The sequence below is a fragment of the Cebidichthys violaceus genome, unplaced genomic scaffold (assembly GCF_023349555.1).
Source record: "Cebidichthys violaceus isolate CVI_PGR_0920_01 unplaced genomic scaffold, fCebVio1.0.p SCAF_16, whole genome shotgun sequence".
Lineage (NCBI taxonomy): Eukaryota > Metazoa > Chordata > Actinopteri > Perciformes > Stichaeidae > Cebidichthys > Cebidichthys violaceus.
In genome coordinates, this window is record NW_027176329.1 from 3,397,471 (window position 1) to 3,419,141 (window position 21,671).

At 41.5% G+C, this 21,671-nt stretch overlaps 1 protein-coding gene across 1 annotated transcript in view; it reads right to left on the minus strand.

Moving 5' to 3' along the window:
• thsd7aa (thrombospondin, type I, domain containing 7Aa) overlaps window positions 1–4,620 on the minus strand; it is a 140,550-nt gene extending 135,930 nt beyond the window's left edge. The window contains exon 1 of the mRNA XM_068710764.1: window positions 4,124–4,620. Coding sequence (XP_068566865.1) covers window positions 4,124–4,277 — 154 coding nt within the window. The 5' untranslated portion in view covers window positions 4,278–4,620. The remainder of the gene's footprint in view (window positions 1–4,123) is intronic.
• Between the last annotated feature and the right edge of the window lie 17,051 nt (window positions 4,621–21,671).

The window sequence follows — 21,671 nt, forward strand, 5'->3', positions numbered from 1 at the left end:
TCGTTGCTCCAGCTTGTTTGACTCTGCAAAGACTTTTGTTGTCCTGCACAGTACCAAGACGTGTCAAGCCTTGTGGTGTCCACTGGTCGTGGTGGTGGTGATGGGAGTGCAGTGACAGCATCAATAAGGGCACCATGAAAGTATGCAGCACCATTACCTGTTTGTTGAAGGCAACTGTGATTTGTCAGCCTTTGAATGCCATTCATCCAAAAATGATTATTTTCTATATACACTGCAGCAGGACAGGAGTGGTCCACAAGGAGGGACTAAGCTTTCTTCCTTTCTACATAAGACAAGACACTGAGAACTTTGAGGTTCAAATTGGCTTTGAATGTCTTGACTTGTCTTGTCCAAAATGAACATTTTGAAGACAAATTAATTTGCAATGCAATCGATTGCAATCGTAATCCAAGCAAGGCTGGTCATTATTTGATCACCTTATTATATTTATTCAACATTTCTATCATAATGATAAATTAAAGCAAACTCAGGCACATGCCTACAGAGCAAAAATCAGCGAGGCTGGATATGTTACTTTTATGTTTCATCTGCACACCAAAGATGTGAAGCTGCCTCAGGAAATTCATTCCCTGTGCTGTTTAAAGTGGATTTAAAAGAAATGTCTTTGCAATACATTAACAGTAAGTACAGCAGATTAAAGTTGATCTGTAAACTGTGATTGTTGTGTGAGAGTTTACAACAGATTATTTCTCTCAAATAGGATATACGTAGCTCTGGGGTTTGTTTATGAACTGTGTTTCTAGATTCAATGTCGCCATGACCACTTATTAGTGAGATGTGTTTCTTCATAGCCCTGTGATGTTCTGACTAAATATGATTTACAGGCATATTCATATTTATCAATATTCCAGTTTCACCTTGTGATCTTTACACGTTTAAATGTTTCACCAACGTTTGAACTGGCCATGTTCCCGGACACCGCCGTGTTGGCGTCTGGGGTGTAAAGATATGATGTGACAAGGAGCGACCAACCACCGCCATCCACCTCAGCCGCCACCTGCTGCCAGCAGGAGACTCGAGAGGAAATGCACATTCAGTTCAACATTCGCTCATCATTTGTGCTGAGGGTTAAACTGAGTATCCACCCTCTTGTCTATCAGCAGTGAAAACCCACATTCTCCACCACATACTTCCAAGTATTTCGTCCGCTGTGTCAGCCTCTCCCCACAAGAGATTGGACATACCAATATTATCATATTAACATAAGTGACTGCACACACTATCTTTACTATTACACCAGTTGTTGTGTCACAGACAGACAAAGTCCTCCTGCTAGGAACTGAGGTAGCATTAGCAATGTCAATTAAAAAATAAGGGACATTTCAAAGACTTGTGTAGTACACTGGCCCAAAGGTCTAGAGGTCACAACAGACTACTGAACTGAAAAACATATGTTCTCTTATGCTGTGAAATTGAGAATATCAAAATACTACAAAATAAAACAAGTCGGTTCCACCGTGACTATATGTCGATGTGAATACCAGTACTTGCTCTGTGCTCATCTTAAATCTGTGCAACGTACTCAAGTGTGATGTGGAGAGAAGAAGCGTTCAGTTGCCTACTGAAACTTACTCGGAGATTCCTGACTTAAGTTGCAATAAACTATTTATCCAAAAAAATGAAAAATTCAACAAACAAAGACACTCCATTCTCCGGTCTAGCTGACAGTGAGACGAAACCCAAGAGATCAAGCTGCAATCTCCACTCAGAGAGGAACAGGAATTTAATCCCCCAACCTTCTGTCCGTGGCTTCTGTGCTCCAAACAGAGACAATACCAGCAGGTCCGCTGCCAAAAGACATTAACACACAGTGTCAGATCACACATCGCTACAAAATCCCTTACATGTAGAGGATTAATGCGACACACGTGACTTATTGTTTGTTTCATTTAACATTTTTGGCTGTGTTACAGATCAGCTTTGGTAGTAGTCCACAGGGGATGATTAAATGCATTAAATACTAATATTTCCTTAAAGCGTTTAGTGAAACCGCACTCTTTCCTTTGGCACTTCCGCACATATTGCTGGGAAGAGCCGTCTCTGGAGAAGCCAAACCCCCGCTTTACTCGGTGGAGTAACCTATTTGAAACCACTGGGCTAATTCCAGCCGCCCATCTGTACCAGGGGTGTGTGTTAAGCTAATTCTTCACTGCAAATATCTATATTGCACCTCCTTTTCTAAGGAGTGAACAGACTTCATCTTTGCTCCTGCACCCAGACAGGAGGTGCAGGGAAAAGCCTCATGCGGTGTTTTGTTGAGCACATGGGGAAGGACTGGGGCTCCAGGAGGAAATATCACACACAAACAGTCAAAAATGGTTCACCACCATTCATCTCAGCCGTCCGGTCAGCTAGCCAAACTAGCATCAAGTGCCGGCGCACTTAAGCCAAGAGGAGACACACATGAACACGTCTGTATGGTATGTAGGTTAACTTTGTCAGGCCAATCTGCTCTGGTTTCTCTCCCCATAATCTCCTCCCCTGCTTTAACACGGTGGGAGGTACAGCGCATAATACCAGAGGATTTCCATTCCTTTACAGAGTGTGAGCAATGCAGCTGGTAAACAACAATATAATGTCAAGAGGACAACAAATCATCATTTAAGGTAAAACAACAGAGAATGTAAAGAGAGTTTGACCTATTTGTATTTTTTTATTATTTTTTTATTTTTTGTGCCAAATTCATTTTAACACTTTTTTTTTTACACTAAATACTTTCTAAGGCCAACAAGCTCTCAGTGTCCCTCTGTTTGCTTAAGCAATGCTGGACAATTAAACAGAAACATCAAATGTTAAAGAAAATACACAGAGCAGGTATTTCTCCAATCAAATTACCACACAAACATTATCGACAGTTAAATGACTTCTTTCTTGTTACAACTTTGCTCAAACAAAATGAACAAGAATATGTTGGTGGACTATAAAAAGCACTCTGGTAATTACATCATGCACATTCTGGATATCACAAACACAGATTATTAACCAGTAGATTACATTTTTGACTCCACCCAAAGTCACCATTGATCCCATCCCAGGCTGAGCTGCATTGTCAGGATCCCAGTGAAACCAGTACATTGATCCGGCGAAACAGAGAGAGATTAGGCAGAAGTGAAAGAAAACATTGATCTCTAGCTGCATCCAAAGGGCACCCCTGTCCCAATGGGTGCGGGGGGGGGGGGGGGGGGGTTCACCCCCACACTCCGGCTCCCATCACTCCTCCCACTCCTTCACTCTGCTCGCTTTGCTATGCATCAGCATTGTGTCTTTCTGACCATGTGCTGCTCTCTTGCAGTGCATAAGCTTCGACCAATGAGAGGCACCACCCAAAACAGCAGCAGCAGCAGCAGCGAGGAGCCTTGTATTGTACTGCACAGCTGCCTACACTGTGAAGCTACTCTATTCACAACTAGCTGGTTTATAACTCACTTCTGGGTTGCTTTTGTACAAATCAAACATCTGCATCTGCGCTAAAACACTGCTGCATGTACAACGGAGAGTACAGCGTGCTTTATTTCCCCCGTCTCAGGAAAGAGCCACATGCAGCTACAGTGCACACACCATTTCTCATCAATTGCACTATATGTCAAGCTGTGATAAATGAGTCAATAGAAAAACGCAGGGCAGCCGAGGAGTCCCAGCTGCCTCAGTCCAGAACAGGGCAAGCTCAGCCAAAAGACAGCCAGCACATGCACACTCCTCTAACCCCCCCCCCAGTCTGGGGGCAAAGAGACATTCACCTCAGGGACTGCAGTAAATATGTTACCTCACTAAAACAGTAGCAAGATGGCTCCAATGCATCAACCTCTGCCACATGTATGTCTGCAAAAGAAGAGGTGTCGGAAAGAAACTTTTGCTTTAAATGAAGGTTCCCTTCATTTGCAGGATGGTTTGATGAAATGATAAAAAAGTAAAGACTACAATACAATGGAAATAAAGACACCAGAACCATAAAGAAGAACACTTTGAGCAAGTTCACCAGCTTTACTGCACGCTGCAATACGCTTTTATTGCAAGAGTAGTAGTAGATGGGACATCCATACAGCGACTCGGCCTCTCCAGGACCTCCCCCAGGTGGTGAAATAGTAAAGACGGTGGACCGTACCTGTTTGCCAGATGTACAGGGGTTTAGTTTCCACTGCGGTTTGTGCATCCATCTCCCAGATGGAGAGGAAAAGCAGCGCTATCCTCCAGAGAGAGGGGAGCTGTGCCTCTCTCGAGACCCCCAGCATCCCCACAGCTCTGCTGGCCAGCCCCATGGCCACCGCACGGCAAGTACTGTAGCTCCCAATGCAGTCAAGGGGGGGAAAAACAAGCCTGGCCCGAGGTAGGGGGCTAGACTGAAGTGTGTGTGTGTTTTCTGCTTCTGCTTTGTCCACACCAGTGCGACCAAGAAGAAGTAATCCCAGGCAAAGGCGTTCTCCTCGTCCGTTCTCTTTCTCTTTCTCTGTTGGATCCTTAATGAGCGAGAACAGGGTCTGGCAGTAATAAAACAGGGAACAATAGATCCCTAAGCCCAGCCTGCTGCTGCTGCTGTATGCCGGGTTGATGCAGCGCCTCCCTCTCTCTCTTTCTCTCTCTCTCTCTCTCGCTCTCTCTCTCTCTCTCTCTCTCTCTCTCTCTCTCTCTCTCTCTCTCTCGCTCTCTCCCTATCTCTCTCTCTCCCTCTCTCTCTCTCTCGCTCTCTCTCTCTCTCTCTCTCTCTCTCTCTCACACACAGACACATGCACACACGCCCGCCCTCTATAGCCTATCTACCCTCCCTCCCTCTCACTCGTCTCTCATCCCTTTTTCAAAGGGCTCAGTGAAGCTGTTCTGCACTCCGATCTGGCAGGTGGAGGTGTGTTTGTTGGTAAAATGGACAACACAAATGGCTTAAAATACTACTTACCAAAAAGTAAGGAAGTGAAATAGGGAATCCACAAGGTCAGTGATGGAAAACGTATTCAGATGCTGTACTTCAGTACTAACACCGCAGTGAAAATACTCCACTCCAGGTAAATGTAAGAAATATTATCAACAAAACGTACTTAAAGTATCACAAGTAAATTGGATATGACATCCTATGGGTTTTGTGTGCCATAGAATCACCTACAGCTGGTTGTCATTCATTTAGAGTTACCAAGTGAATCTAACTCTGTCCACCATTATGTCATTTTTTCACTATCATCAAAGTGGTAACATGGTACGAGCAAAGCACTCTACTTGTTCTCTTGCTAGAGCACTGCACTCACAAAATGTAGCTCCTCTCCTGTGGAAGCAGCTTCCAGTATCAGTCCGGGGGGGGCAGACACACTCACCACATCTAAGAGTAGGCTTAAGACTTTCCTTTTTTGATAGTGCTTATAGTTAGGGCTGGCTCAGGTTTGCCTACACTGCAGGAGGACTTCCTAGGCTACACTCAGCTCCCTCTGCATCTGTATTCATTGATTCCCATTAATGCATGGAACCAACTTCTTCCCCAGAGTCTCTGTGCCTTCTTGTTTCGCAGGTTTTCATGGATCAGGGTTACACCTGGACTTGCTGTCATATGCACATTCTGTGAGAGGGATCCCAGAGTTGTCTTTTTCTGATGCAAAGGACAGAGGATGTAAAGATTGTAAAGCCCTCTGAGGCAAATTTGTGATTTGTGATATTGGGCTATATAACTAATATTGAATACAATTGAAATGCTGGCACCAAGAACCAACAGAATAGTCTGCTTGTACTCCCATCCTCATCTGAGGATGTGGATAAACCTTTTCATTTTTGACTGAAACGTCCCCACAAAAATAATTTTTCTGAATAAGGGTCAGGACACAGCAGGATTAACTTCAAAAGTGAAACTCAGGGTGGATTAATACCAAGTGTCCGTGACACAACTTCAATCTTGGATTCTGTAACTTTTTCCATGTTTATGTTGCTTTGCTGTTTATATGCAAGTTAGCCTGCTGTTTTTCCGACACATTGACTTTACTTGGGTGGGCCGAGTAAACATTTATTTATGGTCTGTTATTAAAGATCACAAAGTAGACTACTATGACACCGTCCTTGCGGATGCCTCAGTCAAGCTTAGTTAAGTCAGACTTTTCGAAAGCTAGGAAGGAGTCTTGCCTAACCTCTGTAGGACACGACTTGTAAGGACCCGTCCTAACAAGGAAGCATGCATGACTTTGAAAATCACCTTAACTACAAATCCCACAATGTCATTACCCACCCTACTCTGCCAAAACAAAAATCCAACACCCAGCAACTATATGAGCACACAGTAAAAACTGCTGCTGTATGTACACATAATGATGCTAGAGATTTTGCTTCTTCATGCAATCCGCACAAACGATAGGATGTGTCCATATGAAAGCTGAGACTGCACAGATCCAAGGGTATCAGTCGTGTCTCTCTATGACCAAAACTCACTGAACCAGCAGCAATTAAACAGCCATGATTCCTGTCTAACCTTTGCTGCATCTTCAGCCTTCATGTGAAAACAATGTGTCTCCATCTGGTGGCTGAATCGTGGTACTGCACTCATCCTAAAAGCATTGTCCTTTCATACGTGGTTATAGTTTTCATTGAATGGGGACATGTAAATAGGTCTGATCGATTGTTTAAAAAAACAAAAACAAAAAACAAAGTCAGAACAGTTGATGGAATAAATAACTATAGTGACATGCAAATAATAAAACATTTTACATTCTGGTTTAACATGCCTCTACTGAAACCTCTTCTTCTTCACTGTTTCCTGCTCAGTGACTACAGATGTAAATTAGCTTCTAAAGCGAAGAATCTGTGCACTGTCCCTGTCAAATGAATACAATTAAAAATGCAGAAATACATACTTTAAATTAGAAAGGGTTCATCCTCAATCCAATTTATATGCAATCTGAATTGTACATGTTTCAAACGAGGAAAGTACATTACATTACATTACAGTAATTACAGACGCATTTATCAAAAAGCGACTTACAATTCAGTATCTATCAACCGTAGACGCAGCTACGGGAGCAATTTTGGGGTTAAGTGTCTCGCTCAAGGACACATTGACATGAGACTAGCGGAGCAGGAGCCGGGGATCGAATCGTCGACCCTCTGATTGAAATGCTCTCCACTTAGCCACGGTCACCCCAAATTAACTTCCTAGAGGCTGTCCAGTAGGGCTAAAACCATCAGTTTTTCTGGAGTTTGGTTCACAAAGAAAGAACACTACACAATACAATCTTCAAGAAACCTTGTCATGTAGGTTAAGTAACATCACTTAAAAATCTGACATTATTCAGATAAAGCTGCATGCATGGCTCCCCTTTTAGACGTAAATTTGTTCGTATTTGTTGTATTGAGGTGGAGTCAGATTATCTCAACACCTGGACGAATAAAACCCTAACCATCCACATGATTTTATGATCGCAGTTTGTTTTGTTGCTGCTGTTTTTTTTCTGTAAAATATGTTTGTGTTTGTTTCTTATAAACAGGAAACACTTAAGTGTGTGTGAGGTCAGAGGGAGTTGTCTGTAGAAGCAGTAGTGGTTCTGTAGTGAACAGATGACATTGTATTGATCCACAGATGCTCAGTGTACACAGGAGGTTTAATAAGATGTGGGTGATTAGATGTTGAGGTGGAGATCGGGGGACGAGGTTCTCTGACATCCTCTTAAAATATCTTCTTTCGCTGTGGTTCAATCTGAAAGGGAATGTGGGAGGAAACCGATTTGACGGGAGAAAACCAATGATCTGGAACATGGGAGAACATGCAGAACTCTGTTGACTGGGATCATCTACAAGGTAACGAGGTTAAAAAAAATTGTATTTGTCATTGTACAATAGGGTTGCACAACGGAATTCAGATTGTAATTCCATTTTGCTACATTGGAAAATTACAAAAACAAGTATTTTCATTATATATGGAGGGTGACAGCCAGAGGAAAGAAGCTGTTCTTAATAAGTCTGGTGGTTCAGCAGCTGATACTTCTGTATCTCTCTCCAGACGGCAGTAGGTGAACAGGTTGAGGTCGGGTGGGTTTTGTCTTTTAATAGCCCTTTGGCTCTTCGCTGGCTCCTCTTCTCACCAATATCAGATGGTACCAGTGATGTTCTGGGTGGTTTTAATCACCCGCTGTAGAGCCCTCCTGTCCTGAGCCATACACATCCCACGACAGTTTTCAATGTTTGCAGTCAGGATGCTTTATATTGCTCCTCTGTAAAGGCTGACAAGAACTTGGCATGGGACTCTTGGCTTCTTAAGTTAAAACAGTTTAGGGGGATCTGTCTGTCATGTAATAATGACTGAACCGGTGCTTGTTGTTAAATCTTCATGGCCCTTTTATTACAACATTGTGTTTTGTATTGCTCTGTAGTAGAGAATAACATCTCTCTACCTCCGAGTGTGTTGTAATCTGATCGTCTCTGTGTTTACATAGTCCAGCCGGCTGCGTGTGCCTTTTAGTGCATGTTAGTGCATGTGGGTCTCTTTGTTGTGCCCCACTGGCTAGCTAATGGCCGCCGCTCTTATATGCCATCCCCACCTATGGTGTCGTGGTGGTGGGGTAAGTGTAGTGCCCACCCTCCAATTCCCCCACCAGGTAAAACACTGTTAGCTCTGTCAGCTGTTGCTGTTGTTAGCGCTGCTCGAGTTGTTAGCACCATTAGCTACTAGCAGCCGCCACAGCTGTCGACATGTTGAAAGCCCATTGATCATGTATCTGTCTAGCGTGCCTTTGCTATATGTGACAGCTCAAACTCAGACTTATCTCAAAATGCATTCGGATCTCTAGCTCTCTCTGTTATTTCCTTGCAAACCTTCTTTTGTTTGTGTATGTCGGTATGCATGTCTGTATGATGTGGGGTCATACAGCCTTGGGAAAACCTTTCTCATCTTGTGAAAAATAGGACCAGCATCCACGTCATACTTGCCATATTGTGTTTGATTCAGGCTACTAAAGCCATTGGTTAAGGTTTGGAAAGATTGTGGTTTTGGTTAAATATTGAAAAAGCAAACAGGCCCTGTCTGGTGCTTTAAATCAGTGTTGATATTATTAATATTTAACTAAGGGCCAAAACATATCCATTAAAACACAGGTGTCTCAAGCGGATGAATTTGTCTGAGAACATTTTACAGAATGCATTCATTTAAAAGTTTCCCTATTATGTTGATACAAATATAATCTAAGTACCATTATGTTTCTTACAAAACTTGTTATTGTTGCAAAGGGACTTGGGGGCTAGTCATGAGAGCAGCCTCAAGAATTGCTTTCAAGAGCAGTAGGGCAAACACATTATTACAGGATCTGTGACAAGTCTAGGTATAACCATCATGTTGACAATGTACAATCGGCCATATACAACTTGCTGAATGTGGACATAATTTCTCACTAACTCACAAAATTTGCTACGTGAGAACCCTGTGGAGTCAATGCTAAATAAAAGTAACATATTGTGATCACACAAACAATTCCACACCACCATTCATTAAATAACACAAAACAAGTTGCAATCTTAATATGAAAACTGAATTTTAAAGGACGTAATTGAAGGATTGTCTCCCCAAAGTGAAAGCTGTATAAACCGTACATAGATTAACACAAATGCATTGTCAGTCACAAAAAGACATCAAACATCTATACAATACAGTAGCTTTAATTCCAATAATTGATGTAACCAGTGATTTGCAAACTGTTAGCAGCTCCTCATCTTCTACTGGCGTTTGGCCACATCATGTGTACACTCCTGCTGCCAGTCTTGACCCCCCCCCCCCCCCCCCCCCCCCCCCCCCCCCCCCCAGACCTTCTCTGGTCTCTGCACAGCCTACCTAATCCCCCTAGGCCCCTTCAGTCATTTCACAGCCATTAGCTTAATAAAGGAACGTTTCACCCGCTGCTACGTTGTGGACCCCACAACAAATTAGCCCAGTACCGCCCATGGTGGGCCCCCTCTTTTTCAAACTACCCAGCTGGCGTCTTGTTAAGACACACATGCCAGCCATAATCATAAACACACAAACTTTGAATGGTCATAACATGCATGTTCTAAAATCAGAAGATAACATAGAAGGCTGCATTTGAAATGTATTTATTTAGAATTTAAAAATGTAACGTGTAATGACTCTGATGAGGAGCATCATGACATTTTGTGGAACTTAAGAATAATAATCCTGTGATAATGTCCAGATAATAAGACAACCAGTCTGGAATCCTCATCAGAAGTTCAATGATCCTAGGAGCTCCTGCATGAATGTGTGGCACTTCCCACATTCCCCACTGCCATTCAGGACCAGGTGTCCATTTGGTAGGACAGCCTGTAACACGGACAAGAGGTCACACTGGGTCACTAGGGCATCTCAAGAGGGAATAATATGGAGCAAGGAGAAAGCCAGAGTGATAGTGGAGCTAAAGGAGGGCTTATCAGTGCTCTAAGGGCTTTGAATCTGACCCTGATTAGTGGGAATCTGCTGGGTGGGATTACAGTCTCTGTGCATTTAAAATGACAAACAGATACTGGTAATGAGCAGAAGTACCAAAGGAAGACCTGTGCAGCAAGTCAAGGACAGCGCTGCTTAATGACATACAGTTAAACAGATTATAATGTTAGATTATATTGTATTATAACAATACTAGATGAACCTGAGACTTCAATTAGTCATGGGGAAGCAGAGTTTAGCATGTCATGTCGAATGGTACAGCATACTATAGTTTAGTACTAGTTTAGTATATTATAGGGGTGTAAAATACTCTCTGTACTCAGATTCATACTAGAAGTGGGTGGGGTTTGTACCAGAAATTGTTAAAAAATCTTCTATACTGTTTCATAATCTTTCTTCAATTGTTTTCTACTACTATGCATGCTAAATATATGTTTAAGTTTAGCTTCCCAGAAAAAAACTGACATTTTACACAATGTACCTTGATTAAAGAGGTCCTATTATGCTTTTCCTCTTTTTCCCTTTCCTTTTATTGTGTTGTATATATGTTTGTAAATATAAAAGATCTGTAAAGGCAAATGAAAGGGAATATTGTAGTGGGCTATGTTAACACTAAGCTAACTAGCTAGCTAGCTATTTTGTTAGAAACTGTCTCCAGTGATCAAGAGAGTGAACAAGCCAATTCAAAATACAAGAAATAACTATCGACATCTCTCTATTCTTTGCATTAATATATCTCTCTAGTATTTTGAAACAATAATTTCAGTCCCTATAGAATGTTGTTGTTTATAATCAGTTAATGGTATATTAGACACTGAACTAGTTCATCTTTATCTCACTGATAGTGTCCAAATGAGCATAAAATATCACTGGTATGTAAAAACTACACGGACCACAAAACAGATGTAAATGTTGATCAAAATCTTATTCCCTTCTGCTCATAATAAAACAAGTAAACAACTCAAAAGTTGACAGTGTCAGGTCCATTCTCCATCCATTGTGTGCGGTCCCTTTAACAATTAGGATTTGGGAGTGAAGCTGATATGAAAGCTAGTTTATCCGTCTTTCCTTTACAAGCAGGAAAATTATTTCTCTCTTTGAGAAAAGTTCATATTTGTGTTGTCAAATTTCACTATGACCCTGAAATTCTGTCTCTTGTGTTATCATATACTGAATGCAAGCAAAACTACAGAGCAAAATCACACTCTTTCTGATTGAACCAATCTATGAACTGTCTGAAACAATGGATATCCACGGCCCCAAATGGGCCCCAAAATAAATCGCAAACATGCCTCTCCCCTTGGGGCTAAGCCCCCCCCCCCTTTCTTTTAATCCTAGAAACGCCCCTGCCACCAAGGTAGCTAACGTTACTAGCACAGGTTCCGGTCCAGAGCTTGATGTTGCACAGTGCTCAGCTGTAAGCCTTGGCTAAGTTGGTAGCTAACGTTATTGTGTCGTAATGGCTCTGCTAATCAGCTTTATCCCCACTGTCACCTAATGCCGTGTTCACACCAAATGTGGTGCAAATTTTTCACGCAAGTAGATTGCATACAAAGTCAAGGCAAAGACGTGAGAAAACGCATTTTTTCAACTCGGGCGAGAAATTCGCATGACGCTGCGTCACGATAGATAGCCTATCAGCGTTGAGATGCTCCTCCTGTCATCACTGACGTCATGCCGTTGTTGAATTAGAATGTTAGCCTAGCGCCAATCGATCCAAGCTCCATTGAGAAAAAAGGTATTTTAAAAGTTATTTGCGTGTCGTCGAAACAAAACATGAATTTAAACTTTTTACAAATTGGCATCAAAATCTGTTATTTTGTGTTCATACAGCTGTAGTAAACCAACCAACGTGTGGCTTGCTAGACACAGTGAATACAACTCGATAAAATCCACTGACCGCCTCCGGATGATGTTATGAACCCAGACAAGACGGCGTTTCGTTTCCCGGGATATCTGAACATTCCACAACAAGTACTAAGCAGAAATAGGTTATTTCTTCCATGGTTAATGGCGGAAATAAGTGGCTTAGTTGATAATGGTTAATGGTAAATGGACTGTACTTTTATAGCGCTTTTCTAGTCTTTCCGACCACTCAAAGCGCTTTCACACTACTTATCATCATTCACCCATTCACACACTGATGGCAGAGGCTAAGTGACACCTGCCTATCAGATTCTATCACATTCATAGGCACAGCTACGGGAGCAATTTTGGGGTTAAGTGTCTCAATCTTGGGGTTAAGTGTCTTGCTCAAGGACACATCGACATGCGGGGTCTGAACGCAGCATAACATTGTGTAGAATACGACGATGATTGAATATCGTTGATGGAGTTGAAGTGAGGAGGTAGGTTTGTGATTACAAGCTGTAATGTTACGGCCGCTATCCACTTTGGTTTGGCCAACTTTCTAGCTATTTTCATGACTGTTACGTCGCTGGTTTTCTGGTTCTGATCAACTGGTCTCCTTTCATAATACTGCCGACAATAGGTCAACTAGACACGTCCCAGCAAAAGATGATTTATGTCATAAGATAATATTGTGTGAGTCCGTGTACCTGATTTTTCAGGGGACATAACTGTTTAGCTTGATATTTTACACATATTTTGTGATGTTACTCGAGGGTCAATTCCACTCCACGAAGAGGAGAAAGTCCTGGTCAACAAGAGAGTTCATGTCAAAGATGTGGAGAAGCTGAGTCACCTCTATCAGACATCATCACTGCAGGACTTCCACAGAATCCTGTGGTCCTGTGTTCCACACCCAAGAACGTGGTTTTCACTTTCATGGAATGTTGTGCAGGTAATAAATACACTTTATAATGGATTCTGTAACCTCTTATAACAATGTGACTGATTAGTGAAGTGTTACGACTGTTGTTACGACTGGGTTGTACCTTTTCATTGATTATAATGAAAATGAGGACCGTGAGCAAACATCTGCAGGAACATCTGTCTACAAGTTTGTGTTCACCAAGTTAATGAAGAGCGAATGCATTGTAAAGCCAGTTCAAACAGACCCTACATTGTAAAATATTCTGTGTTATAATAAAGTAAATAATGACTCAGGAGGCAACATCACTGCATAGCACAAATATTGCTGATGAACAATATTGGTTAAGGGTTGGTAGGTTCATGATTTCAACTTGGATGTCGATGTATTTGGGTGGCAGCCTTCTTGTATAATACTTTCATATATAATTACAACGTCCTGATTATGAGAGAAATGTGTTTTTTTAAATGCACTTTGCCTATGTGAAAGAAATAAAACTACATATCTGGAGATTTAACATTTGTTGTGCTGTCATAGTTATACTTAATGTTAACCTTAAACTAATTAACAAGACCATTTTAAAATAAGTGGCGCTTCATATCAAAAAGGTTGCTGACTTCTGCTTTAAATAAAGTTGATTGCTCATAGAGGGTGAGCTCCACAATTAATTCTATCGTCCCCAAGACACATATTGTAAATTAGCTGCTACCAAATTTACAGATTGTGTAATAAAATGCTATGTGCTATTTATGCAATTCTTTCTTTCTTCATCCTTCTCTATGTTTGAGCCAAGAGCTACTATGAAGAGCTATTCCCACGGCCAGTGAAGGAGCATGCTGGGTATTTAAGGCTTCTCTTAGATGGATTCACCGGAGCCATGAGTACATCATCAAATTGAGTTTTGGCACGAAAGGAATATTATGCATGTGTGTGTAAGAGATATATCACAGGTCTCCATAGAGATGTATCAGGTTAGATGATGATGAGTGTGTATTAGAGCAAAAGCCTCCTCTCTGATGGTTTCTGATCAACAGGCACACAAATGCATATCACAGCTAGTGCAAATCCAGCACAACACATTAATTCTGCTGTTCCAAACACTCAGTTCACCACTTATGTGCATTGTGCTAGAGACTGAACATATCACAGCGAGCCATGTAATAAAACCCTCTCGGCACTCAAGCGCTGACAGAGGCACATAAAGGAGTTATTACTGTCTCCATTAGTAGAGCATCATCATAACTCAGAGCTGCTGCCATAACATGAGGCTGCAGATGATAAGCGGATGGTTTTTGACTTACTTTACCATCTTAGTTGTTTCTCTCTCTCTCTCTCTCTCTCTTCAGCAAGGCAGTTCAGATTAGAAGAAAATCTTGAGTTTCTTGTAGTGTTGAACACACCACAAGCATTTTTTTCATTGGTACTGTAAGGACCCCTGATGAAGTGTAGGGTAGAGAGAAAATGAACGTCATCATTGTACATGAGATTTCCACCCTGACCTAAACCCAGGACAAGACCTGATGAATCAAGTGTTACAGGCCCAGCCAAGCACATCCAATTTAGATATGCTAATGTTATCGCATTGAGCAGGATGGAGAAACAAGGTGGCAATGAGGGAGAACAGAGAACAAAACAGGTAATAATCTAATTAAATGTTTACTATTATTGGCTTGTTTTATCGAGAAATCAATTATCGCATTTAGAATGATGGAAAAAGGGAACACTGCCTCTTGTCAAGACTCCAGAGAGAAAAATTATAGATTAGGTTTGTGTTAAAATGTGAAGTGACGTGTGCCATGAAAAGGTTAATTTGTTCATGTCAAATGAGAAAAATAAGCAGTCTTAGGAGCCACTGTAACACAAACAGCAATTGAACAAATTCAGTTCGGGGTAGCAGATCTATCTCGAGCAGAACCGTGAAATCGTGTGCAGGGCACAGATATGAGCAACAGCACTGGTGTTCAAATTTAAATCTGTCAGAGGGCACGTTACGTGGAACTGTTAAGCTCTCAGGAGCTTGTTTTGACCCCTTCCCCAATCAAGAACAAAGAGACTCAACAGTAATCCAAGCAGCTCATATGAGTCAAAGCAAATCATCCCTGAAATGAGTTCAGCCAGGCGGAGGCCACGACTGCAACTGGCCTTTAGCCTCATCCCAAGCTCTCCATTGTCTTCCGCTTCATTGGCTCAGAGCCGGTAACCAGATTGAGGGAACAAAGCAGGGGGGGGACCCTGCTTTTAGCCCCGAAAAAGTCCCCCCAAAAAGAGGATTTATCTGGGTTACTACACACAACATAAGAGCAACCTCTGAGGAACCACGCAAACAAACACGAGGCCATTGTGTTAGAGCTAGGCCTAACTATTTGTCAACCTGATTTCCTGTCATTACTCGCACTGACTGCAGCTACAGAAGAGGATTTCCGACTGGACTCATGAGATTTTAAAGAAGTGATTCAGTTTAATTATATATTATATATTATTATTATTATTATTATTATTATTATTATTATTATTAATAATATTATTTACATGCCAAAAAGTCATTGTCTCCCCCAAAAATCAGTTTTGTCATTGATGAAGAACAATAGGAAGTAAAAATCTCCACTGACATTCAAGACGCATGAAATCAATAAACAGAGCCATAACCAGGATTCTAAAAATACTGAGGTCACAGTATTTACCAATGTACCCCTCTCCACTTGATCTTTGGACCAGAAATGTATTTCAGATTTTCCCATTGTGAGAAAAACTAGGCTTAAAGCGCTCCTAGCAATGATCATGACTTGTTGAAGGCCAAAACCAAATAGAAACTTAATGAATGTGTTGTAGAACAATGATGCCTTGTGAGATGTCCACAAAGAGAAACAAATGAAGATAACTGGATGTTAGTTAGCTTACGGAGAACATCGACTCCAATTGATTCGTGAAAACTCACCAATGAAAAGTGAGAGCAGCAGGATGGTGGGTAAGACATTACTCTGTTTGGGGGAAATTAGGAATAAGTGGCAGTAGCCATGTTCCAAATTCCTAGTTTCCTCTGCAATTAAGGGGAAAAAAACCCTCATTAGGATTCCATAGTATTGCTTAATTATCAAGTGCAATTAAATTGCTGGCAGCTGATACAGTTTCAACTTGTATGAAGATGTCTGTATTCATCCCTGCCATTGCTGAACTATTATATAATGATTGATTCAATAAGATCAATAGCATACAGCGCCAAAAAGGTAATGATTGCAGATTTTTCTTTTAGTTTTGAAAGAATGAATTTTAATTTGGTTGGAAACTATATTGTCGGAGTCTTACTTCAACCCTGATTGAGTCCACCAAAAGCACAAAAAGACTGCGCTGATAGATAATCAGACAAACATTTTGTCCACTTAAAACTGAATCCAATACAACCACATGGACCAGATAGTTCAACGGTGATCTGACTTTATCGTGGAGATTCTTGAACTGAAATCATCTTCGCTGCGCCAGATGCCTTCAAATTAAATGTTCAGCTAAAGTGACATTTGCATGCAAATAGGAGAGCTGCTGAGTCCGTTCACTGACCGTCTGAGATGTGGAGTCCCTTTAACTCTGTTGTGGTGAAGCCAATGTGAAATGATTGACTCATGTTGGGGGATTAGTTCAGGAAAGAGTGATTCTGTCTTGCTTTGTAAGCTCCTTTAATACCCTTATAAGGATCAGGATGAGAGTTATAGGGTATAAGGTCCATGCTATATCCTGCACTGTGACATTTCAGTCACTGAAAATCTAATTTGCTGCCAATATTCATTGCAGGATCATTAAATGAACACGAGTCGTTGTATACTAACTCATTTTCTTTATCTTATCTTCCACATGGGGGTGATTGATTGATTTGTAATGCAGCAATTACACCCACAGCAGCGTGGGTGAAGAGGCCTTTCATCATGGCCTGCTGCGTGTCTTAGCAAGCTCATTAACACCATTAGCAGGACGGTTTGCTACTATAGTATATGTAGCGCCGGCATCAGGTCTCGGATCCCGAGTGGAATTGCGAGGGATGCTGATGATGCAAAGACAAAGAACGGCGTGTTTGTGACGCACCAGCTGTCAGCTCTCTGGGACCCACAGTCTGACTGTCTTAAACATCCCAACGCTCCAAGAAATGGGTAGGTGTAAATGAATTACGCAGTAGAATAATAAAGCTTTACTTAACACAGGAAGACTATTTCATATTATTTTAAGGAAATGTTTTTGGTAAATTTGTGTGTACTTTGTGTTTTGGATCCTACTGACAATGTGTTGCGATGCTTTCAGATACGAAAGGAACAGAAGTTTCTCTACTGGAAACCAGGTTACGAGGCGAGACACTGAAGCCCAAATTGCTTCCGAAGACTGAACAATGGGTGTATGAATGTGTGTGATTGTGAATTAGTTTAGGGTCCTAATAGCCTGGTATCCTCTGTCGTCCGTTTATGAATGTGTGTGAATGAGTAAATGATATGACATGTAGTGTACGGCGCTACACAAATGCAAGTCCAGTTGTCATTTACCTCATCGCCTGCCTTGTTTAAGCCTGGCTGCACTGTAATCTTACAGTGGCATATTATATATATAATATGCCATATATATATATATATATATATATATATATATATATATATATATATATATATATATTTATTTTTTTGTTTTTTTAAATAGAACGAATAATGTATTGCAATGATGAACAATTGGGTCTATTCTTAAATACCTGTTCTTATTGACAGAATAAGAAGCGATGATGTTTGACACGGTACCCTCTCTGTCCACATTGAATCTGTTAAATGTGCACTTCTGTCACTCACGTCACGTAAACAAACCACGTTCCTATCAGCTGTGTGCCCCAGATCAGACTGCAGACGTAAACACTGACTCATGCCACATTCAGTTTAGGACACAAGACACAACGTTCCAATATACCAGAGCTCTAGAATTAGAATTCTTCTTGTATCACATTACGTCTTTCTGTGCTGTGCTGTTAGATCTGCATCCCACAGTGATCTAAAGCCTCATTTCGACCGCATGGTTCGGCTCGACACGATTCAATTCAATTTTATTTATACAGCCCAATATCACTTCAGAAGGGTTTACGATCTGTACAACACACGACATTCCTCTGTCCTTGGACCCTCATATTGGTAAAGCAAAAACTCCCCAAACGAAACTATATTATATTAATATAACTATTCTAGTCACCCATTCATACACTGATGACATGGCTACCATGCAAGGTGCCACCTGCCCATCAGGACTCATTCACATTCACACACCATAGGCACTAATACGTGCAACATGTCTTACCCAAGGACACGTGGACATGGACTAGCGGAGCTGGGGATAGAACCGACGAAGATCCTACTCCACTACTGAGCCACCGTCACTCCCAACCTCTGGGAAAGCAACAGAGAAGGGATCCCTCTCCGAGATGGACAGCATTTTGCAAAATGCTAGCATAGTCAAAAGACAGAAAAGATAGATATGAGAGTAGTAATAGCAGTGGTAGCAGTTATAATTGTTAAAGGTTTGTGCAGGATGTCACATGTCGCACAAACGATGATTCTCTCTGACCAATCAGTGGTCTGCAGTGTTTGAACTAGACATTCTAGTATCAGCTTAGCTAGCTTTAAATCTCCACCGAGGTGGTACCAAAAAAAGAACCAGGTACCAGGTACTACCTCTGACGGAAAACCAGAAAGAGCGAGTTGACTAGAGCCGTGCCGTGCAATACAGTGGAAATGTAGCATTAAGGTCCATCTCCTCAGAGACTATTACAAGTAGTGCTATCTCTAGCTATCAAGCTATCTCTAGCTTATGTTCCAACAAACACCTCAGCTGTGCCCACGGGTCAGACTCTTCTCAAATGCGTTGCTATCAGTAAAATGAATGCACTGTAATTCATGGATAACCCACAAAGTCAATTTGTATGTAATCCACATAACCAGGAAATATAAAGAGATAGTGGAGGTGGATGGGTCAAACTCTCACCCAGGAGACCACTGGATGTGCCCTTGTGAAACGAGAAGTCAACGCTTATTTCTTTGTCAAGTAACACTAGTACAGTAATCAAACCCAAACCACGATCTTCTCCCACCTGAGTCATTTTGTTTCCATAACCTAACTAAGTTGTTTCCTGTGAAGAAGAAAGTTCATTTTGAAATGACTGTGTGTGTATGTAATAACCAGAAATGTCGTAGGCACGAAAATGAGGAGTTACTTTTTCGTAAGGGTTACGGGTTAGAAGATGGCGAGGGTTCTTGTCCTGCTGCATACTAGCATCTCCCACTGGTAAGTTGGGATGGATATCAGTAAAGTCCCACATGCACCCTTCTGAATGCAACACCATGTTATGTAAGGTGAAACACAGCTGTAGAGTTAGCAATGGCAAGTGCAGAGAGGATACATTAGGACATTATAAATTGGGCGGGAAAAAAAGAATGGTTTTCCTGTACTAAATGTATTCCACCTAAGAAGCAGGGACATTGACCCACAACAGAAATTTGCTTACCAGAACTGAAGCTACCGAAGGGCTTGAACACACAGGAGGCATGTTTTTTTATCACATCTAAAGAGAACAGATACACGTCTATATTCAATAAATGCAGATTTCTACACCGTAATAGCTGTAACAGCGTATTTTATTCAGTTGTACATGCAAAGCTACACTGATTGTGTATTATTGGACTGAAGCTGCTTCTCTGCTGACATGCTGCATGCATCCTTTGTAAGGCTTCCTGGCGCTCCTTAGTGAGCACGTTAAGCTCCTCGCTGTACCGTGCAGCCCCTCCAAACAGCTTTTTTTTGTTCTCTTTTCATAAAATGTCATATTGAAGCATATATTTTTATATATACACAGCAATATAATGACAATTCTTTAAAATCTTTGTCTGACTTTTAACCCCAGACAACACCAAATCAGACCAATCCTTCGGATGGTTGGCATTTCCAACTATAAAATTGAGAAAAGAAGCTTCCTCTGTGTCCTACTGCTAACAGTCTGTCGTTGTTTTGGCTGTGGTTATATTTAATGGGCCATGTTTTAGCTTGAACAAGGATTTAACGCACTATCCAGAGGTGTAGTAATGAGACCAGGTCTCTGGAGACCCCAGTGACAGAACTAGAAACACTACAAAGTGGCAGCGTTAATTATAGTTGACGGGATATTCGCTGTAACGAGGTTGGAGGAACCACGCAGGCTTGTTTTTCATCTTTCCCCCATGCTTTTCCAACCCCTCCTTTCCCCATCCCCCAACACCCGAACTCCCTGCTGCACTTCCCGCGACCCCCCAGGATCTTCGGGGCTCTACCAATGAGAGTTCTACAGTGGCATTCCTTCCCAGAGACAAGAACCTCAGGCTCTGGTGCAATCCTTCCCTCTGCCTGTCATGCTGCTTAACACCAATCACATGCTCCGCGCCGAATGATTCCACATCACAGAGTTACTGAATTGGCAAAGTGCACAATATGTGGGTTTTCATGGTTACTACCCCTTGGCATAACAATTGCCTGCCTGGTGAAGCCATGCACACACAAAAAAAACACATTGACTATGTTTATTTTTCATTTTACAGAGCTGAAATTTAAAGTCCTGCTTGTGATTCCAATTCAAAGTCAAACCAAGGATGCCTGTGTTCAACACTGACTTGTTTCACGTTTCCAGCAGTCACCGTTGGGAACATTGTTGTGCATTAGCATGAAGCTGGGGTGGACATGCAGAGCAACTTGCTGTAGATTAAATTAAATCAGCTCAGCATAATGTCAATATCTGTGTCACGATATGTCAGCATGGGGAGCTTAGATTACATTATATGTACAGCCTCTTTCAATCCAATTCCTCCAAATGATGCTTGTGCAAACCCAGAGTAAATCTGCTAATGAAATAACATTCCAGTGGATTTTAAGCTGCAAGTTCTTTTCCATGTTCTCTTTCCAAAGCAGGATAGTGACATGGATATCTATATAGGAAACACCGCTGTTCTTTTGTGACCTATTACAACCTGAACAAGAATGTAAGGACTCAGACTATAGATAAATAGGTCAACAGATGATGTGGGGTTTTATATGGGGTCTTAATACCCATCGGACCTTCCGGTAAAATGAAAAATCCAGGTCATGAAAAGGAAGAAGTGGCCCAAGTTGTTCATTTCTGAAATTGTACCACACCAGAGACGGCAGGGGGGTGTTTTTTTATGGAAAGAAGGCCAACTTCAAAATGGGGGCAACCGAACCCATTTTCCTCACTCTTCTTAAAGTCCCACCTGAAATCACAGAAGTCAACTGTTCTGTAGTTTAAAACCATGTCAAATTTGTTCTAAATATTGTTTTTGTTTTTTTCTATATAGCTGAGGCCATGATCAGGAACTTGATAACCTGAACTTTTAAGAACCTTTAAAGTGGTTCTGCCTAGCAGTTCCACTGTTTTACAAACCTGGACATTGCATATGTAAATTCATATCATTAAAAAGGCAGCAGCAGTTTGTAGGC